This window comes from Dromaius novaehollandiae, chromosome 3 (genome assembly GCF_036370855.1).
Source record: "Dromaius novaehollandiae isolate bDroNov1 chromosome 3, bDroNov1.hap1, whole genome shotgun sequence".
Lineage (NCBI taxonomy): Eukaryota > Metazoa > Chordata > Aves > Casuariiformes > Dromaiidae > Dromaius > Dromaius novaehollandiae.
This window is the reverse complement of record NC_088100.1, coordinates 51169536-51188960: the sequence shown is the minus strand read 5'-3', so window position 1 is coordinate 51188960 and position 19425 is coordinate 51169536. Positions and strand designations below refer to the sequence as shown.

At 40.5% G+C, this 19425-nt stretch overlaps 2 protein-coding genes and 1 long non-coding RNA gene across 5 annotated transcripts in view; 2 read left to right on the top strand and 1 right to left on the bottom strand.

Annotated features, from left to right (window-relative positions):
* The window catches only part of AK9 (adenylate kinase 9), an 81079-nt gene extending 76305 nt beyond the window's left edge, over positions 1–4774 (top strand). Inside the window, exons 37-39 of the mRNA XM_064508868.1 lie at positions 76–178; positions 776–890; positions 4372–4774. Of these exons, the coding sequence (XP_064364938.1) occupies positions 76–178; positions 776–890; positions 4372–4574 (421 nt within the window). The 3' untranslated portion in view covers positions 4575–4774. The remainder of the gene's footprint in view (positions 1–75; positions 179–775; positions 891–4371) is intronic.
* LOC112995139 (uncharacterized) lies at positions 2–5074 on the bottom strand. The gene is made up of 2 exons (XR_003262102.2): positions 4941–5074; positions 2–2983 (listed from the first exon to the last, which is right to left on the bottom strand). It is a non-coding gene; the product is annotated as an uncharacterized LOC112995139 (long non-coding RNA).
* On the top strand, positions 5048–16126 carry ZBTB24 (zinc finger and BTB domain containing 24). Of its 3 annotated transcripts, none has more exons than XM_026119923.2 (8): positions 5048–5162; positions 5562–5659; positions 6758–7757; positions 8188–8355; positions 8500–8583; positions 9299–9382; positions 11786–11867; positions 12425–16126. In XM_026119923.2, the coding sequence occupies exons 3-8, from the start codon at positions 6785–6787 to the stop codon at positions 13236–13238; spliced, it is 2205 nt and encodes a 734-aa protein (XP_025975708.1). In that variant the 5' UTR covers positions 5048–5162; positions 5562–5659; positions 6758–6784; the 3' UTR covers positions 13239–16126. The 3 variants fall into 3 exon arrangements, with proteins under 3 accessions (XP_025975708.1, XP_025975707.1, XP_025975709.1); XM_026119922.2 differs by having other exon boundaries at positions 6404–7757; XM_026119924.2 differs by having other exon boundaries at positions 5562–5688.
* The last annotated feature ends 3299 nt before the right edge of the window (positions 16127–19425 follow it).

The following is a 19425-nucleotide window of genomic DNA, read 5'->3' as shown; positions in this document are numbered from 1 at the left end:
ATACTATTAACATTTTAATCTTTAATCATGTCGTAGTTTATACATCTTGAAAGTCCTTACTTTTTATCTGGTTAGGTTACCAGAGAAGTACTGGAATTTGAAGCTTCCACGCAAACTCCCTCCAGTAAAGGAGCCCATACTACTTACTGCACTTCCCTTAGCTGGATACCTTGAACAGGCTAGTTTTCGCTTCTCTATATTAAATCAAATTTTACAAAAACCATGATTTTACAATGTATAACATGCCACATACAGTTTCGGATGGGGGGAGGAGTTGGTTTTTTAGTGTAACATAAGTATTATTTTTACTAATGGGATTATATTTAATTGAAAATTATGTTCAGGTAGGTACTTGCAATAAAGAGAGGAAATTTTAAAAAGTTTAAAATGACAGATGCTGCTAACTTTAATAGAAAAAATCAAGTAAGACCATCAGAGGGGAATAATAAGCTGCAAGATTGTATGATGATTTTTATGACTCTTTATCGTATCTGATATGATTACATTTTGCTTTGATTTTTAACACAGGTTAGACACAAGCCTATCAGGAATGGTTTAAGGATAGCTGATTATACTTTTAGACAGGGATAGGAAATAAAAAATGATTCATGGTCTCTTCCTTCCCAATTTTCTATTATTTCTGTGATCTTCTACAATTCACTGGCTTAGACAGCATACTGTATTGTTGGATTTGCATGACAACAGGGTCAGGCTTTTCATATTTATTTGTTCTAGATCTCTGTAATGGTCTTTAAAAAATGTTTTATTTCTTTAGGGAGTAGCAACTTCTCTAATAAAAGCTCTGAATGAAGTAGGCTGCTTAAAGCCAAAGTTTCCATTCCTGAGTGTAAAAAAAACTGCTCTGCTGTTTGTGGCCTGCCATTTAAAAGGTAGGGTATAAAAATAACATACTATAAAAATAATGAATCAAATAAATGCAGTAAATCATCTGATGTAACATTGATAACTAATTTCTGTAGTTTTCTGATGTCCAGTTTGGAAAAATACTACTATATACTGATTTAAGTACACATTGTCAAGTCTCTTGAGAGTGTGTAAGAATGAAGGAAGAAAAAAGATTAACAGGATAGCTAGATATTTTGTGATCTCTCATAAAAATATGAGATTTTAATGGTATTTTATCACCAATCACCTCCCTGTCTTGGAAAATTTTCTAACATGCATGATAGTAGCTTGAAACAAAAAGCAAAACTGTGTTTAAAACTAGGTGGCACCACAGTTTAAACTAGTCTTGGACAACCTGAACTGTCTTAAAAATTGACTGAAATTACTGTAATAAAGACTGCTGAAATGCTTAGTAAATCTGAAGAATGGCTTAGGTGCCTGAATGCTTCTCTTTTTCCAACTGCATCAGCTCATCAGATAAACCTTATTAACAAACCTTGCCCTGCAGGTAATCTCAGGACAGCTTTCTGTTCCTAGGTATCTTCCACAAGAGGTGGGCAAAATACGTAAATGAGAGGTCTAATTGTTTTGAAAAGCAGCTTTACACATGGAACACTTGTCACTTTCAAGATTAGGTCTTTCACAAGAGCTCAGTATTGATATACTAAATTACATGGTATAAAAGAACAGATGCCCATGCAGCTGTATTTAGATTTTTCAGTTTTTAGCATAGTGAAATGAAAAGATATTTATCAGTCTGTTTATTTGTGAAACTATCTGGGAAGATTTCAATATTAATGGGATTTGGAGTATCAGTATACTGATTACTTTTAACTCTGTATCTTTTCAATTTAATCTACAGTCTGATCACCTTACTTTTCCGTAAAATAGATAAGCAGTCCACCATTAAAATTAGGTAGCTTGGATTGAACCCACAAAATAATGATGAAGTAAAATGTCTCATGGAGCTGCCAGAGGTTAGGCCTTCTCCTTCACTGAGGAAAGTTATTCAAACTTTGTCTCCTGTGTTTGTATCAGCTATTGGAGGGGAGGGGATTTGTAGTCCAAGATAACTGTTACAGCTAAAAATCTTATAGGGCCAACTGTCATGATTTCAGCACCCTAGTTTCAGCAGCTGAGTGGCTTTGGTGTAGATATTGACCAGTGCTACTAGAGATTTCTGGAGCAAGGCTGTGCCACTTCTTCAACCTACCAATTTTGCCTTTTACAAGTCAGCTTGTTCAGCAGGTGAACTTTATGCTGCCTCTTGTTATTTTAAGTTTTTGCTTATCCTTTTAGATAATGCCAAGTTTTATCATCTCTTCTAAAGTTCTTTGCATTCTGCGTTTTCCCATGCAGCTTCCAGAGCCATGCAGAATTTTCTTGGACTATCACAGATTTCCACTAGCGTAGCTTTGTTAAGGATCACCACTGAATAATGCAGGCACACTATAAGCCCTTATACTGCAAAAACTATGTTTTTGCCCACCATGGCTTGTTTCATTCACAAAGAGTAATATCATTCTGTTGTTAGTACCACTTTGCTAACATATCTATGTCCACTCTAGGAATAATTTGCTCATATATTGTATCATTAAACCATTATTAGTGCTGGATGAAGAACTGGGTAAGTTTGTGCAAATACACAAAACTCCTGTAATGCAGTAACAAACAGTTTGACCATAAGCATCCAAGAATACAAGTTATCTTATTCTAAGCCTGAATAGAATTGCTTCTAACTTTAAGACAGTTCCAGTGCACTCTAAAATGTCCCTTGCAAAGATAGTGTTGATTATTATTGTGTGTCTCTTCAGAGTGGTCATAGAGTTCTTGACCAAAAAATTTATCGAAGTGCTTCACGTTGTGGTGCCTTGGAATGTTTTTAAGTTCTATTTTTTTCTGAAGTAAGATTTTGACGTCTTCAACTTATTTCACATCTTCATTTCACATTTAAATAGTGGAGAAGGAACAGTGCTTGTAGTTTCTCCTGAAGCTTTCTTAACAACAGTACTGGATTGTTTTCAGTATCCAAGAAGAGTAGGTACAGGCCATCAGTCACAAATGTAGAGGTTTACTTCTGGAAAAGAGTAGGAAACCATACCTCATTATAGTGATTCAGTGCCCTTCAAACTGGACTCCTCTAAGAGCTCTGCTTATAGCTATGCTTGAAAAAACACTCAGAAATTGTAGAATGCCTACAGTTTGAAGTTAGTGGGCTGATGTGTCTCATAGTATAGTTCTCCATGCTATCCAGTTTTTGTTAGAATTTGTGATGTAAAGTACCATCTACAGAAAAACAGCTACCTACGCTATGGCTGCCTTAAATCATCATTTCTCCTTTGCCTCAGTGTAACTGTTAAAATAATACAGATTAATGGATTGGCACTCACCACTGATGTACCCCAAAATATGGCTTAGAGCAGGGAGGTAAGGAAGAACAGAAACAACACAACTTTCATTGTAAAGTTCCTGGCCTCGAAATGTATGTTGTCTTCTGAACTAGCAGGGATATATAGTCAGCTCTTGATTTTCTATGGGCAGTGTATTTGGGTCATAGATTAATTGTGTCAAGGATGCAGAAACTCCTAAGACGGCTCTGTGCGGAGCCTGTTTGGGTCTAGACCAACACATCAGCTTACACGTCATGGTACAGAAATATGGTCACACTGCTTTCAGCGAGCTCAGGTCTAGGAAAAGTTCAGCTGTCAGAGGGAACTCCAGCTGACTCTGCACAGCCACTTTCCACCATTGAATTGCCTGTTCACTGCGGAACACAAGGAAAAGCAGCACAGAGAAAGCTGCGTAGCTCCGGAGCACAGCATGGGTGGCATTGAACAGCAGGAGCGACATCGGCTGAGCTACTCAGGTGTCTCTGCAATGAATCCTCTGGTGTGCTGTGTTCTGAGAGAGCGAACCGTATTGGATACAGCACAGCACAAATGCAAGAAACAAGCTCAGGTCCACTGTTGTGCCCAAGCAAAAAGGTCCTCCTGGACCTGGAGTTTAGTGGAGGAACCAGCTCAAGTCTAGAGAGATATATGAGCTCTGGGTCAGTGCAGCTGGGCCATACCTGGGCTGTCCCTGCACAGACCCCTTTCGATGTATGCACCAGGGTCCCTACTACCCAAATTATTTCAAATTTGGCATTGTCTAGAGTATCTCCAGCCCCTCATTACCCAAAGAATGTGAAGCTGATGGTAGCGGAAAATATATTTGTTATTTCTTTGTTTACTAAGGCCTTGATCTTTCTGAATACTGTTATCTGTCCTGGAGTTATGAACTTCTGAAATACCAGACAATTTCTGTTGTTTAGGCATCAATGGACACGGGCTATCTGTGCCAAGAGTTTTATCTGTACGAAGAGTAAAAATATCAGGTGTAGATTCGATCCGTGTTTTAAAATTTCAGTATTGTAATTCCACAGAATTAATGTGGGACATTAATATAGTGCTCAATTTCTTGCAGCTTATAACCCTAGAAGCTCAGAATATGTACGGAAAAAGTACAAGAGGAAACTGGAGCAGTTCATAGATCACTGTGAGCTCATCCCCTATCTGGGAAGGAGAATGACTCGCAGGTACAAAGAACCTCAGAGCAGACCTATCGACTTCGATTACAAGCTACAGACATTTCTTTCCCTTAAAGACGCAAGCCCAAGTTTTGTTTAGTTTGGACTGACTGTGTATTGTTATTCGGATACTGATTTTTGTTAATTCGAGGAACAGAACTACGCACCATCATCAGCCATTGTGTATCGAGCTCTCATGAAAGGCTGCCCACGGAGCTATAATGTTACTGAGGCAAAACGTTATGCTTTTTATCACTAGTTTGTTATAGGGAGAAATCTTTTACAATTATAGCTTACTGCCTTAAATTACACGGCGTTTAATGTGTAACACAATAATCCACGCACTTGGGAAACAGGCGGTTTGGGGGAAATACGTGAAGAAACCGCGTGCATAAGCGTGACCTCCCCCCACCCCCGCAAAAAAACACAGCACCGCCCGAAACCCAGCGCAGCTCGCGGCACTCACCCGCCCTCCCGGCGCGCTCCTCCCCGCGCGGGGGCGGGGCCTGGGGGCGGGGCGGGGCCTGGCGGGGCGGGGCGGGCCGAGAGGGGGCGGGGCTTGCGCAGCCCCCCACGGCCGGCTTCGGGTCCGACGCTGCGTGCTGCGTCACGGCGCATGCGCCCCGCCCGGGGCAGGAAGCGCGGCGCCGCCGAGGGGGTCTCCGAAGCGAGGCTGGCGTCTCGCGCGGTAAGTGCCGGCCGGGCCGGGCCGGGCCGATCTTATCCGGTCCCGTCCGGTTCCGTCCGCCCCTCCCTGGGCGCCGCCGCGGGGCTCTGGGGCGGCAGAGGAGCGCGGCAGCGTGGCCGGGCCCGGCACGGAGCGGAGCGGAGCGGAGCCTAGGCCGGGCCGCCTCGCGTGACGTCACTCCCGCCCCGCCCTGTCGCCCGGCAACGCGGAGCTGCGCCCCCCCCCCCCACGCCCTGCGCCCCGCGTCGGGAGCTGGTCTGGGCGCTCGACGTTAGCAGCTGGCGCGTCGCGGCGGTAGCCGTTCAGCGCAGCCCGTGAGTGGGCTGCGGGGCGTCTGAGGGTACCCTGGCGGGGCGGTGCCTCCCTTTGCGTGCAGCCTTATTCGAGAATATCTTCTAGGTGAGCGCGCCGCTTTGGATCTGGCGGCCCAAACGTTAGTGACGCCCTCGTGTGACTGAGCCCCGGCATCCTGCCTGTGATCAAAGCCCACGAAACAGGTACTCCGTCTCTCCGTGCTGAGAGGCAGGTAAACTTTAGGGCATGCTTGCAGGCAGGGCTGCCAGCAGCCCTTGGGAGTTCCCGGAGTTGCCTGTGCTGCTGGGTCAGGCCTGCAGCCCTGGTTTAGGGTGCTCCAGCTGCAGCAGGCTCACACCCTCCAAAAGCTAAAGCTCACAGATCAGCGTGGCTCTACTGTTAGCCAAGAAACAAAGCTCCAGTGTGAACTGCTTAGCAGCCGGAAAGGGCTAAAGAATCACTTGTTGGATACCTCAGTAGCATTTAGGTATCTTCTATAAGTGGTGTGCGTTGGTTCTTACGAGACTCCTTCACGCAGTCAGAACTGTTGCACTCACTGTCTGCCGTATTTAAATATGTATTTAACATGATAGTTTTATCATTTAGGATGGCAGGTAGCTAATCCGTGTTACATTTGGCTCAGCTCATCCTCTTGAAACAGATGCTTTTGGTGTGTCTCTTGCATGGTATTTTTATTCAGTGTATTCTTCTGAAATTGCTGGTTTCTTTCTTTTGTTAATTCTTTTAACTGAATTTGCAATAAAAGAACTTTAACAAGCCAAACTGACGGTTGATAGCTAGCATAGTCTAGATCTGCTGTTTTTCCGGATTTGTTACTCACATCTATTTCTGAAAGAGAAATTTTCAGGAGGATAGAAGTGGGTAAAAGAGGGTATGGAATCCTGCAACACCAAAATTAGTGATTTTTCTTTTATTGTTGATTCCAGGATTTCATAGCCTTGTCCCCGTACAGTCTGAAATGTGGCATCCTGTGATGGTGAAGCTGCAATTGATTCTTTTTTATTTATTTCCACTTAAAAGAGGAGCTGTGAACAAAGAGTTCTTTTTATTCAGTTGTTTTGGTTGCAAAGGAAGGGGTTTCAGACAGAGCAGACACTTTGGCTACTGAACAGTTCACAGTACATCAGATCTAAACAAATGAAATAGCTGGCAGTAATTCTGATCTGAGAAGAAACTATCCGTAGCCATAGCTTAAGATGTAAAAACACTTTTTGGAACTTGGTGTTCCATAATGCAGACTTCTAACATATTTCTTTATTAAAGCTATTCTATCCTTGTAGGTACCTCCTTTCATATTTGCAATAAAAATGGCTGAAACAGCTCCCGATGCATCTGAGAAACTGGTTGTCATTCACTCCAAAGCTCACAAAGATACCATTCTAGCTAATTTTGAAGAACAAAGGAAGAAAGATTTTCTTTGTGACATTACTCTGATAGTGGAGAATGTTCAGTTCAGAGCCCATAAAGCTTTGCTTGCTGCCAGCAGTGAATACTTTTCAATGATGTTTGTAGATGAGGGTGAAATAGGGCAGTCAATTTACATGTTGGAGGGAATGGTTGCAGACACTTTTGGGGCACTGCTAGAATTTATCTACACTGGTTATCTCCATGCCAGTGAAAAACGCACAGAACAAATTCTAGCTACTGCACAGCTTCTAAAAGTGAACGACTTGCTATGGGCCTACACAGACTATCAGGCCAGCCATAGCCCAAGTAATGCATTACCAGCTCCATCTAACAGTGGAGCTTCAGTAGCTGTTACTGCAAATGACATGAAAAATGGAGATCCACCAAAGCGAAAACGAGGGCGACCGAGGAAAGTCAAGAATGCCCAAGAAGAAAAATCAGGAGCAAATTCTGCTGAAGATGTGCAACTGAGAGAGAATAATTCCATGCAAAATAAACAAAATTTTATGAAAAAAGACATTGCAGCAGAAGAAACAGTTGTCAGCGAACAGGCCCCTGTGAGGAAAGATGTGGAAGAAACTGAACGTGCTTGCAGCTCAGAAGATGCTGTGGCTCTGTCAGCTGAGAAAGATGAGAATTATGATCCCAAATCTGAAGGAGTACAGGACACCCAGAGCCGTTACAGCAAACGCAGAATAAAGAGATCAATCAAACTAAAAGATTACAAACTTCTTGGTGATGAGGATGAAAAAGGACTGGCAAAGAGAACTGATGGGAAAAAAAAACGTACAGGTTCTGAAGCTCGCTGTAAAGACTGTGGCAAAGTATTTAAATATAATCACTTTTTAGCTATTCATCAAAGAAGTCATACAGGTAGGCATTAAGAGACTGCTTCTTTTGATTTAGTGAATACTGCTAAATGCAAACCAGTGGTTTACATGTGGGCTGTTGGATCAGTGTGCTATTTTGGACAATTCTTGCTGGAGACAAATTAGGTATGGTGGGTCTCTGAGATCATGTTTACTGTTTTCTTCTTGCTGTTAGGCCTCCTAGCCTTTCTATGTCTTACCTTGATTGCAATTTAGTTAAGCATTTCTCTATTAAAACATTGAATTATATGACAATACTTAAATAATTATTTCATTGCTACCTGAAGCTTGTCTCTTTCTTTTAATTCTCCTTATCACTACTTAAAGGTCAGTTTTTAATATGTAATGCATTGCAACACATCTCACTATCAGCTTAGAATATCTACTGAGAAATAATGCATTGATACTCAGATTTGTAAATCTTTTGCTTTTAGGGGAGCGCCCTTTTAAGTGCAGTGAATGTGGCAAAGGCTTTTCCCAGAAGCACTCTCTTCAAGTTCATGAGCGGATGCACACTGGAGAGCGGCCATACACGTGCACAGTCTGCAGTAAGGCTCTAACGACAAAACATTCTCTTCTGGAGCATATGAGCCTACATACGGGTAAATATTCCAAGGCATTTGTAACCTCTCTCCCCCAAATATTTGCATTTCTGAAAAGCAGTACTGATGATCTCTCTCACGTGTGCTGATTTTTATGCTCGCTTTGGATGTGGCTTGTATTTTAATAAGTGATTTTCTTCACAGGGCAGAAGGCTTTTACATGCGATCAGTGCGGGAAATACTTCAGCCAAAAGAGACAGCTCAAGAGTCATTATCGAGTACATACAGGTATAATGAGCTTGGATTGTAGAGCTGGCTGATTGTCCATGTTGATTTGTCTTTGTAAAGAATGACTAAGGCTGTGAATGTTCTTCAGTGGTATACTTAGTACTCTGTTACCCTGATGTGTGGTATCTTGATGTAACAATGAATAGTGGGGAAAACACTGAAGTGTTTAAAAAATTAGAAAGATAGTAAACTGAAAAGGACTTATCTGATGATGACATATTAATTACACTGTATTTGAAAAACAGTTTGATTATTTTAGTCCTGCTCTCTGTTTTACATAGAAGCCAGGAGTTTTATACAACAATTATGTCCACTGTCTGTTGTGCAGATTGCCTCATAATTTTCCACTATTTTGGACTAGCAATAGCAAACAAGCTGTGAGAGGTGTCCTGCTCACTTCTGTTCTAGAAAGACAGAGGTTAGATTATACACACAGGAAATGGTGGAAAAATTAAGAATTTACAAAGCTTCAAGAACAAGTGGGCTTTAGGGTGAGCAAGAGTCAGTACTCTCCCTTCCCTTAGTAAGATTAAATAGGGAAATGGGTTTGAGTAATTCTGCTAGTTTAGATAGGGAGGAGACAGTGAATCACCTTTTGTTTTCTTTCTATATTATATCAAAGTGGTTATTTTACAGGAAAGTGCTATAACAAAGATCACTGAAGAGATACAGGGGATCACTTATGCACTGACACTTTTTTTATTATTGCGACAAGGCCATTCATTGCCGGAATGTAACCAGTGTCGTCGCAAATTCATGGATGCAGCTCAGTTAAAGAAACATCTAAGGACACATACAGGTAATATTGTCCATTATGGCCTTTTCTCTTCTTCTTTTTTTTTTTTTGAAATAACACAGACAAAACAATATGTTGGGCATGACCCTCATCTCTGGGGGGTGGGCTTCTGCAATGCTTGCATATAGCAGTACATATATTTCTAGTGAAGAGGTCTGACATCAAGAATACATAATGAGCACAACAAAGCTTGTATTAAAATATCCCACAAGCAAGGTGAATTATAGGAAGAGCTGGTTTTTTTCCTGTTGTTAGAAAGTTTGCAGCAGAAAATGCCAATTAGCTCTCCTGTGATAAAATTCTGGACTGGGAACTCAGGTTATCAGGAGAGCCACATCCAGGATGTATTGGGCCTGAAGTGAGTTAAGTAGTTACAGAAAGTATATGTCCTAAATGATTTAGGCTCTCCTGTCTTTGAGGGGTGTATACTTATAACAGCAATATCGACCAGAAAAATAACTATTTCAGTTTACCTTTTTATTATGCTGTAATAAACCAGATGTTGACAGGAGGTTGGACTGGGAGAAATGATTTAATGCAAGGGTGTTTTAAAACACTTAGGGCAAAGTGAGACTTGAATGGCTGGAGAACAGGAATAAAAATTTGATCCACACTGTCTTAATGACTAAGCATAGGCATCTTAAAGCAGTTTGCTTTGAGTGGTAAATTTGTGAGGGATTTGTAATTAACTTTTTCTTATAAAGCAAGTATAAACAGTGGCAATTGTTTCCTCCTAAAAGCAAATTATTCCTAATTATGTTGCACTCATTTGTAGTATACACAAGATCAAGTTGCGTATATGATTCATGTCCCTCTCTTTCTTAGGGAAAATAACATAGCTGAACATGACACTTTTCAATATTTGCTTTTATGATTTTCTTTAAGGTCCCTAGGATATGGTAGGGTCAGAACTTGTTGTGATTTGGGGAGTTTTTGATTTATCTGGGATAACATTTACTTTCAATACTTAGGAATATTGCATTTTCTGTTCAGGACAACATAGTGTATGTTGACACATGCACACAGTAATTCTGTATCTGAAGCTGATACAGTTTTATAAACATAGTGGGAAGTGAGTGTGGTGGTGGGAAATGAGAGGAGGAAGTATAGTAGGAAGGTAAGTTGCAAAAACAGATAGACTAAAATGAGTTCTAGCAGACACAGAGTCACAATGTATCTTGCTTCCAGAAAAGACAGGCCAGATAGCAGTATTGTCCATGTGGGAATACCTTTTGATCTGTCTCTTCTCAAAACCTTGAGAAATAAAGTTCTGAGGATTTGGGGTTGGGGGGCGGATCTTGACATTGTTGGTACTGTCCTGCTTTGGCAACGATTCTGTAACATTGTGTGTCATGAGAATACAATCTAGCTTTGAAGTTAGCCCTGTTTTCAGCAGGAGGCTGGACTGGATGACCTCCAGAGGTCCCTATCAATTTATTTTCTCCTTGTCCCCTAAAGCCATATGAAAACTGATGAGCCTTGCAATTCTATTCTATATTAAATGGAAATTGGCTACTGCCTCATCCTCCATTAGTTTCAATGTGCTTGAACAGTGTAAATTACCAGAGTGATGATCTGGATTCCCATATCTAGTGTCTTAAAGACACCGAATACAATAGGAAAAACGTTATGCTGTGAATTAGGCTTTGTGGGGGGTTTTTAGTTTGCAGTACCTTTTATTGTGTATTTGTTTATTGTATACCTTTTTGTTGTTTAATGTAGTCACTCTGCTTCTACTCAGTTAGGCACAAGAAGGTGGGAAAAACCCAATTTATCCAACTTCTGATAACCCACCGTAAGTTAGTTTTTACCCCACTGATGTTTCCTCATTATGCACAGGATATCACAGGCCTAGGATGGAGCCTTACAGGAAGCTAGCCAGCCTCTTAAGATAGTTTGTTCACTTCTCAGGTTTGGAAATACAGGCCCACTCATCTGCATGGTGCTGAACATGAGCCTGGCGTTAATGTCTACTAGTTCAGGGTCAGCCCTTTTCAAACTTGTCTGTTCCAAGTGCAGCCAGCTTGAGGCATCTGCACCTGTGTCACAGGCATGTCTTTTATTGCTCTGAGGGCTTGGATCACCTAATTCTTGATCTTCAAAGGGGACAGTCATTAGAAACATGCCTTTAAAATTTTATACCTTCATTTAACTAGTGACTTCCTTCAATTTCAGATATTTGTATTGATCCATGACAGAAACATGAGGATTTGACTGGCATTTACACTGTATACTGTATACAGAGATTTAAGCACAAGAGGCATAACATGTTTTTATGGATAGACTACAGGTCTGAGATTCAAAAGATGATGATTCTAGGCAGAATTATACTTCTTTGTAAAATGTTTTTAAATATATTGATGAAAAGTGCTATATAACAAGTGATGTTGAAATTCTTTTTGTCAGGTGAGAAGCCATTCACCTGTGAAATTTGTGGCAAATCATTCACAGCTAAAAGTTCTCTTCAGACTCACATTAGAATTCACAGGTAGAGTATGTAACTTCTATTCTGGTATATGTATGTGGTGGTTGTTCAATTATAGAATGGCCAAGGCTTGTTAGCATTATAGATGGATTGACTGACATCTTTGTTTAACCTATTTTTGCTTAGTATATGGGAACTGATACAAATTTTAAAGGGTTTAGTGAACATAACTTCTATGTGTTTATGGTGCTCTTATATATTTAAAAAATACCTTTGTTAGTAGAGGAAAGTATTGCAATGTTAAGTATTAATGTGTCAAGACATTGTAAGATCTAGCAGCATAGAATTTCTAAATGCAGTATTACCACAGGGAGGCAGTTCTATTATCTTTGTAGCTCTTGAGTACATACTAATGAAAATATTGTCATGCAATTCTTGAACATCAAATAGACAGAAATTTCTATTTAGTCAAATAGAAAACATTTTTAATGTGTCCATTTTTAGGTGCTTATGATATAGGAAAATAAAATAAACATTGAAGTATTTCATTGTATAATAAGTTGCCAAAAGCAACACTTTCAAATTGAATATTTTAATGAGCTCAAATATATTCTTTGCAGAGGAGAAAAGCCATATTCTTGTGGTATATGTGGAAAATCCTTCTCTGATTCCAGTGCTAAAAGAAGGCACTGTATCTTACATACAGGCAAAAAGCCTTTCTCCTGCCCAGAATGTAGTTTGCAGTTTGCCCGTCTGGACAATCTGAAGTCTCATTTGAAAATTCACAGCAAGGAAAAGCAGTTTCAGGAGGCCAGCAGTGCTCCAAGCAGCAACACTAATTCAGAAGAGGTGAGAAACATTCTTCAGCTGCAGCAGTATCAACTTGCCACCTCTGGAGGACAGGAAATTCAGCTACTGGTTACGGATGCGGTACATAATATAAACTTCATGCCTAGTCATAGTCAAGGTATTAGTATCGTTACTGCAGAAAATGCTCCAAATATGTCAACAGAGCAGGCTGCTAATCTCACGCTGCTTGCCCAGCCACCACAGCAGTTGCAGAACTTGTTGCTTTCAGCTCAGCAGGATCAAGCAGAACAAATCCAAAGTATCAATATGATGGCAAACCAAATTGAGACTGCCCAGCCTGAACAAATGCATGTTATCACTCTTTCCAAGGAAGCCCTAGAACATCTCCATGCTCATCAAGGACAAAATGAAGAAATCCACTTAGCAGGATCTTTGCATCCAGCTCAGCACATGCAGCTGACTCAGGAATCAAGTCAACAATCTCACTCTAGCCAAGATACAGTCTCTTCCCATCAAATCAGTGATGAACAGAACCAAAACGTACATGTTTCTGAATCCCATCAGCAATCGCTGTCAGTAAGTGAGTCATCTCACGAACATCCTATTCAAGACCAGGCTTTTTGAAATGCTGCTTTGCCATCAGAGGGCTAGGCTATAGCACACTTCTCATCCAAGCAGTGATTACACGTATCACACTTCCTTTTGTACAGCATAATCTATTTGAAGATGCATTTCTTGGTGATTTTTTTTTGATGGGTGGCATTCAATTTTCTTAATCTTATTTATTTTAGACTTGTTTTTCCTGGTTGGTATTTCTCCACTATTTAGTCTGTACCTTACAACTGATTCATGCCTTTTTTGTGCCTCATACAAATTTATGTCTACTGAACAGATACTTGGCCCCTTACTGTATTTCAGTGTGCATCTCCAGGGAAGTGTACCTTGCCACTTGAAAACAGTGTTTAGGATGTCTGCTGATGAGGAAGCATGGCTTCTCTGATGGAGTCAGCATTACGTGAACTACAGTCAGGCCTCAGATAATCAGTATTTTTTGCAAAGATGACACCATTATGTCTTACATTTAATGAGCTTTCTCTCTGCAGGTTAATGTGTAATTTCCAATGTGACCATTCCCTTAAGTGCATTTTGATTTATTGAATACCAAACTTGTTTATGCTTTTGGTCGGAATCATTGCAGCCTTTGACTGGCTCTGGTTTGCCCCTTCTATTTACTGTATGCCACAAGAGTTTCGCTCCTCAGAGAAATGTTTAAACCATTGCACTTAGTATAGAGGTAAAGAGATGCAGTGGTTAGACTGGACAACTTAAAAACGCAAATTCTGTTCTGTTAATTCTACCACTCACTCACTGGGTGACTGTGGGCAAGTCACTTGACCTCTGTGCCTTAGTTTCCTCATCAAGGAAGTGGGGATAATGTTCATGCATTCTGCCGAGCACTTTGAAGAGCTTTTGATGTGGAAGGCACTGTATATGGAAGTGCAAAATATCTTTCCTGACAAGGCTTAGTCTGAGTTTAGGAGCTAGTTTATAATTAAAGTGTTATTTTTTGTACTTCTGAGAGCAGAATGCAGTGTTACTTTTAATATATGTAAAAGCTCGTAATTGTTATTGTGGAGACTTAATAATGAATGGAATCACTTCAAAGCATAATGAGCTATATAAAATGGGGCATATCACATTAAAGTTGTACAGCTATTTTGGTTGATTAGATTAGATGTGTACAGATTATGTTTTCAGTGACTGACTGCTTACAAAAAAGAGCTGATACCTTAATACAGTGCCACACCAGAGTATATACTCTGCAGCTTCAAGTTCGGCTGCTGATCACATCTCACTTAATGTACTAGTCTGTTAAAATCCAGATAAAATGCCATTGGTACTTAAAGCAATGTACACAGTTCTCACTAAAGTTTTGAAGTGTCATATTTGTGATTGGTATTGGGGTATATTTCTGGTTTTAACAAATGAAAAATGTAAAAATTAAGGAATTAGCAGGTGAATTTAAAAACAAAACAGAAAACCTTTGTATGTTCTTGGCTTATGACTGACCAGAGAGTGTCACTGGCATAAAAATTGTAGAATGATTTAGGGCGGAAGAGACTTCCAGAGGTCATCTGGTCTATCAACTTGCTCAAAGCACATCCAGCTAGATCAGGTTGTTGTGCAGCTGAGTTTTGAACATCTCAAAGGATGGCGCTCCACAGCCTCTCTAGGCCACCCAGGCCAGTATTTGACCATATTCAAGGTGAAAAAATGTTTTCTTATAGCTAATTGGAATTTCGCATGTTCCAGTGTGTATCTAGTGCCTCTCATCCTATCACTACACCTGCAAGAAGTGACTGGCTCTGTCTTCTCTACAGCCTCCCCTTAAATAGTTGAAGGCAACAGTAGGATCTTCCCAAAGCCTTCTCTGAAGACAGACCCAGCTCTCTCAGCCTTTCTTTGTACATAATCTGGTCCAGCTCTCTAATGATCTCAGTGGCATTCTGCTGTGCTCACTCCAGTACATCAGTGTCTGTCCCCAGTGTCTGGGCAACCCAAATTCTGGATGCTACTGAAGCTGTGCTACTGGAATTTGGGGGTGTCCATTTTTTTGGGGGGGGTTGTTTTTGTTTTTCTTTAATATAAATCAATGATGAAGGGTAGACAGTGGGAATAAATCAATACAAAAAATGACCTCCCACATCAAAACTGCAGTTTGGCTTTTCACTGTATTTCCCTCACAGAATGGAGAAATACTGTTTGTGTACTCTGTGCCACCAAAGAGAACCAGCATGTTCTGCTGTTGTATTGCAGAAGCTTGAAGCCTTGATGCTGCAAGAACAAATGAAAAATAGTGAAACTCATTATAATGTCCACAAAAATCTTGCTAATTAACTGTATACATAATTAAGATTACAATAAATATTCTGTTACATCCTAACAATTTTGATTTCATCCAAAATACTGTAACTTGGAACCGTAAATACTGTCTTACAAGTTTACAGGAGCTTACACTGAGTTCCTTCTCTGCCATAATCTTAATGTGTGAATCCTGAAATGCTTAAAAGCTGGTTACATCTTAAGTTAAATTCTAAGACTAAGCTGAATTCTAAATAAATTAACTGTTAAACACTTTTCTCTTTTTTGAACTTTAATTTGTTCATTGTGAAGTTTTCTTTTTAGGATAATTATAATGCTACAGTTAGGTTTGAGCTGCAATCATGTAGTGATTGCTAGCTGCTTTCCCATAACCAAAAAAGATGTTTTGTTTTTCACATTTTCTTGTGCTCTTATTCTATCAAATTACCTAACAAGCAGTGAAGAGAATAACTTTTTGTGAATAGCACAACAGTGACTAATCTTGAACTCTGCATTGCTTAAGCTGTCAGCATGCATTTTAGCTTGCACTTGAGAAATGAGAAACATGTTTCTCATACCGCAAATGTTGCTTTTTTTGATGCCATTGCTTTCTTTGTAGTGAATAAATTTCTATTAAAGATGAAAATAAATCCCTGTTCCTTGTGTGCGTTTTTTAGGGCTACAACTAAAGCCTATGATTGTTCTGGATTTGAAAGGAAGCCCCTTCATCTTTGCTTTTTATTCTAGCTGCCACTAAGAACTATTTAACAACAACAAAAAAAGCATGCCTTGCATGCCTTTAAAACTGTGCTTCAAAGCAGCTGTCTAAATAGCTTTACCCTTAGGTGAGGGTAAACACCTTTTAACTTCTCATTTCCTCACATAGAATAATCTTCTTAGCAAATCCATCTCGTTGCTTACTATGTTAAATAAATGAGATTAGGGTTTTGGCCCTAAGTGTAGGAAAATACATAGACTATATAAAGGTCCATTTTTGTGAGCAAATAACACAATTAAATGCTTTCCATGTGTAAGTTACTCAGTATACTTGAATTCTTAAAAAAAAAAAAATACTTTTTTTCCCCTTACAAATGCAAGTTTACAAAGTACTGGCTTTTTCTGGAGATTTTGGCTGATTCCCCCAGTAAAAGCTTAAATAAATTCCTGAGGGGTGGGGCAACCACGCTCTGTGATGAGTAGGTATTTGGCTATTGTTCAGGTATTTATTCCGTTTGCCATTATATTCACAGTTTGTCTATAAATAACATTTCTTGGCCTCAACAACCTAAAGTTTAAAAGAGTATCTTGTTCTTTGTGCTTGTTCTCATTCAGAAGCTGAAGAGTTGTCACAGTGAATCAGATCTGTGGGCCTTACAGGTTAGCATCTCCTTTTGACAAATGAATATTGGTGTATTTTGTTGGAGCTATGCAAGCAAAGCATCCTGCCTATAGGAAAATCCTCGTTGTAGCATGTGTTATTTTGCAAGTATTGCATTACATTCATTTTGTGCTTGCTTTGGTGCTTGGAGGGACTATAAACAGCAGTGCTAGGGGTTTTACAGCGATTACCTTAGTGTCCCAGGAGAGGGAAAAGGGATGACTATCTCATGGTGGACTTTTTCAAACTGGATGCATATTCACAGGTTAAGGTTAGGGATGTTGACCCTGGCATCTATCTTGCCAATGGTTTGGAAAGAGATTGGCTTGTATCTCTTTATTTGCAAAACACTTGTTTTACTATATTCCTGTCTAACTTATCAGTCACCATGATCTCCAGTTCACGAGAGGCATTTGCTCAGACCCAGCTTATTGCACTCGGGGGGGCTCTTAGTCTTTTCTCACCTCATCTTATGTGAAAGCAAGTATGGGAAGTGTCTCTAGAGGTTCCTACCACTTGCAGTGATCATGTGAGTGCACCAGCCTGGTACACTTCCATCGCCCCACAGCTTGCACTTGTCTAGCAGAGTGACTCACTGAGGCTGTAAGGCCAGACCCAAGAGAAGCTGAGTCTCACTTGGGAGCAGCTACAAGTACACTGGCTTGTGAAGAAGGTGTGCCACATATTCTGGGTGTTAGTCAGGGATGCTTCTTCTTATCTTTCCATGGTCATATGTCCTGCTGTGTAGGCTTTTCCCTAATTTCTCTGCTTTTGCAGGTTTTCTTCAAGGAGGGGAGAGAGAACTGGTAATGCTGTACTTTCTTCAGCTGTGGTTTCCGGACCTCCTTTATCTACTCGTTAGGGCATTAAAGAGCCTGCTTCTCCCAGACCTGCAGTCCCATGTGCTTCATCCCACTTTTCAGATCCTCCATAAAAGATTGTGGATGATGAATGGTTTTTCACGACAGACAGGCTACTGTTCATCTCTGGCCCAAGCAGTTCTTCCTAATGTAAGAAAACATCCAGACATACTCTAGGTGAACCAGCATCTCACTTTGGTATGCTTACTGCTCATTTCTGGCTAATATTTTAATCTTATCTAACTGAAAGTATTTTTGGAATAGCAGGATGCAGAGTTTTACTTTAATTAGCAACTGCGGCCAGTCTCTGTTCTGCAAGTTTTTCTAACACTCATATTTGTAGACCACTGTCTTTACAATCCTGAACAAGACATTCTCAGATGTATTCATGGGTCTTCCCTTGAAACCCTCTCAGTCCTCCTTATCCTTACCCTTCAGGTAGCGTGGCCGTGGGTGTTACATCAGTCAGTGGGGGAATTTCAGGTTATTGTGGACCTCCCAATTAGTATACCGCCACCTTCAAAATCAGGTTTCCCTTTGGGCTTGCTTTACATTTCTTGATAAAGTTGTGCCAGTTCCACCTTCCACCTAAAAGGCTAATCTTATAGAATTCTTCCTTGTTTTGTGGGCTGAATCTTTTCTCATTCCCTGACGTGAGGAAGACCTTCTCTGAAGTCCGCCACGCTGCTTGCTTCTACTGCTGGGAGATGTCGCAGTTGCGTTTTCCCTGCATGGTATCTTCAGATACTTCTGGCCACCCAAGGACCTGGGCGAAACAGCAGCAGTGCCTGGCCACCAGTCGCCAGAGCACACGTGGTTGTGGTTCAGCAGCTTCAGCAGCAGAGCTGTGCAGTGTTTCCTCTCTAGATACTTGCTGTGAGGTTGTTTGGCATCTGCATCTTCGATGAATATGACATTATTCCTTACGCAGCTTTTAGCAGGGCAACGCTGCTGTTGTCATTTGGCTAACGGGGCCCTGAACGACTCCACCATAATGTCGCTGGGTGACACCATGTAGCTATCCTGCCGGGGTAGCTTCATGTGGGGGCTCCCTCTTGAAACACTTTTAGTTAATCCAATCTGCCTTTCTGTTCTCTTTCTCAGTTTCTTTGAGATGCTATTTTGGACTGAAAGGAACTGAAATGGCAGCAGATGCAGCAGGTGGAGAGTTTTGGTGAGAGCAAACCCCTCTGAGAAAACGTTCTCATCTCATGTTGGGGCATGTGTGCGCGCTCTTCAAAGAATGTCAAGTTTCCAAGAAAGCCAGTTGCACTGCTTCTGAAAGGGTTTCATTATCATCTTTTAAATTTACTGTATGTCACCTTGTACTTCCCATACTTTCCTTCACTGTAATCTTCACTCTTTCGAAAATTAATACCGCACAGCAGGTCTACCATAGCCGAGCTAGCGGAGAGCTGAACGAGCAAACTTCCTGTGTAACTCTGCACACTAGTAACCCATTTATGCTTATTAAAATACTATGATAAGCATGCAAACAACATCATGTCTCAAACAGGTAACAGAAAGGGCATGAACAGATCTAGTCATCCAGCTTAATATTTTGATATTTAATACTTTTGATAATTGGCAACCTGTTGAAATAGATTTTAATGTATCTGAATTACAAAGCGATGTGAAAAAAGTGGAGAGAAAAAAAGCATGGATTGAAACAGTAAGTTATCCGCGGCTGTCGGTTTGTTCTTTTTGAAGA

What these genes read in the sequence shown, in the direction of transcription:
- ZBTB24 (XM_026119923.2), top strand. Translation starts at nt 6,785, where the DNA reads ATGGCTGAAACAGCTCCCGATGCATCTGAGAAACTGGTTGTCATTCAC. An exon ending in TCATCAAAGAAGTCATACAG is followed by an intron (nt 7,758 to 8,187) that starts GTAGGCATTAAG and finishes TTTTGCTTTTAG; the next exon opens with GGGAGCGCCCTTTTAAGTGC. An exon ending in GCATATGAGCCTACATACGG is followed by an intron (nt 8,356 to 8,499) that starts GTAAATATTCCA and finishes TTTTCTTCACAG; the next exon opens with GGCAGAAGGCTTTTACATGC.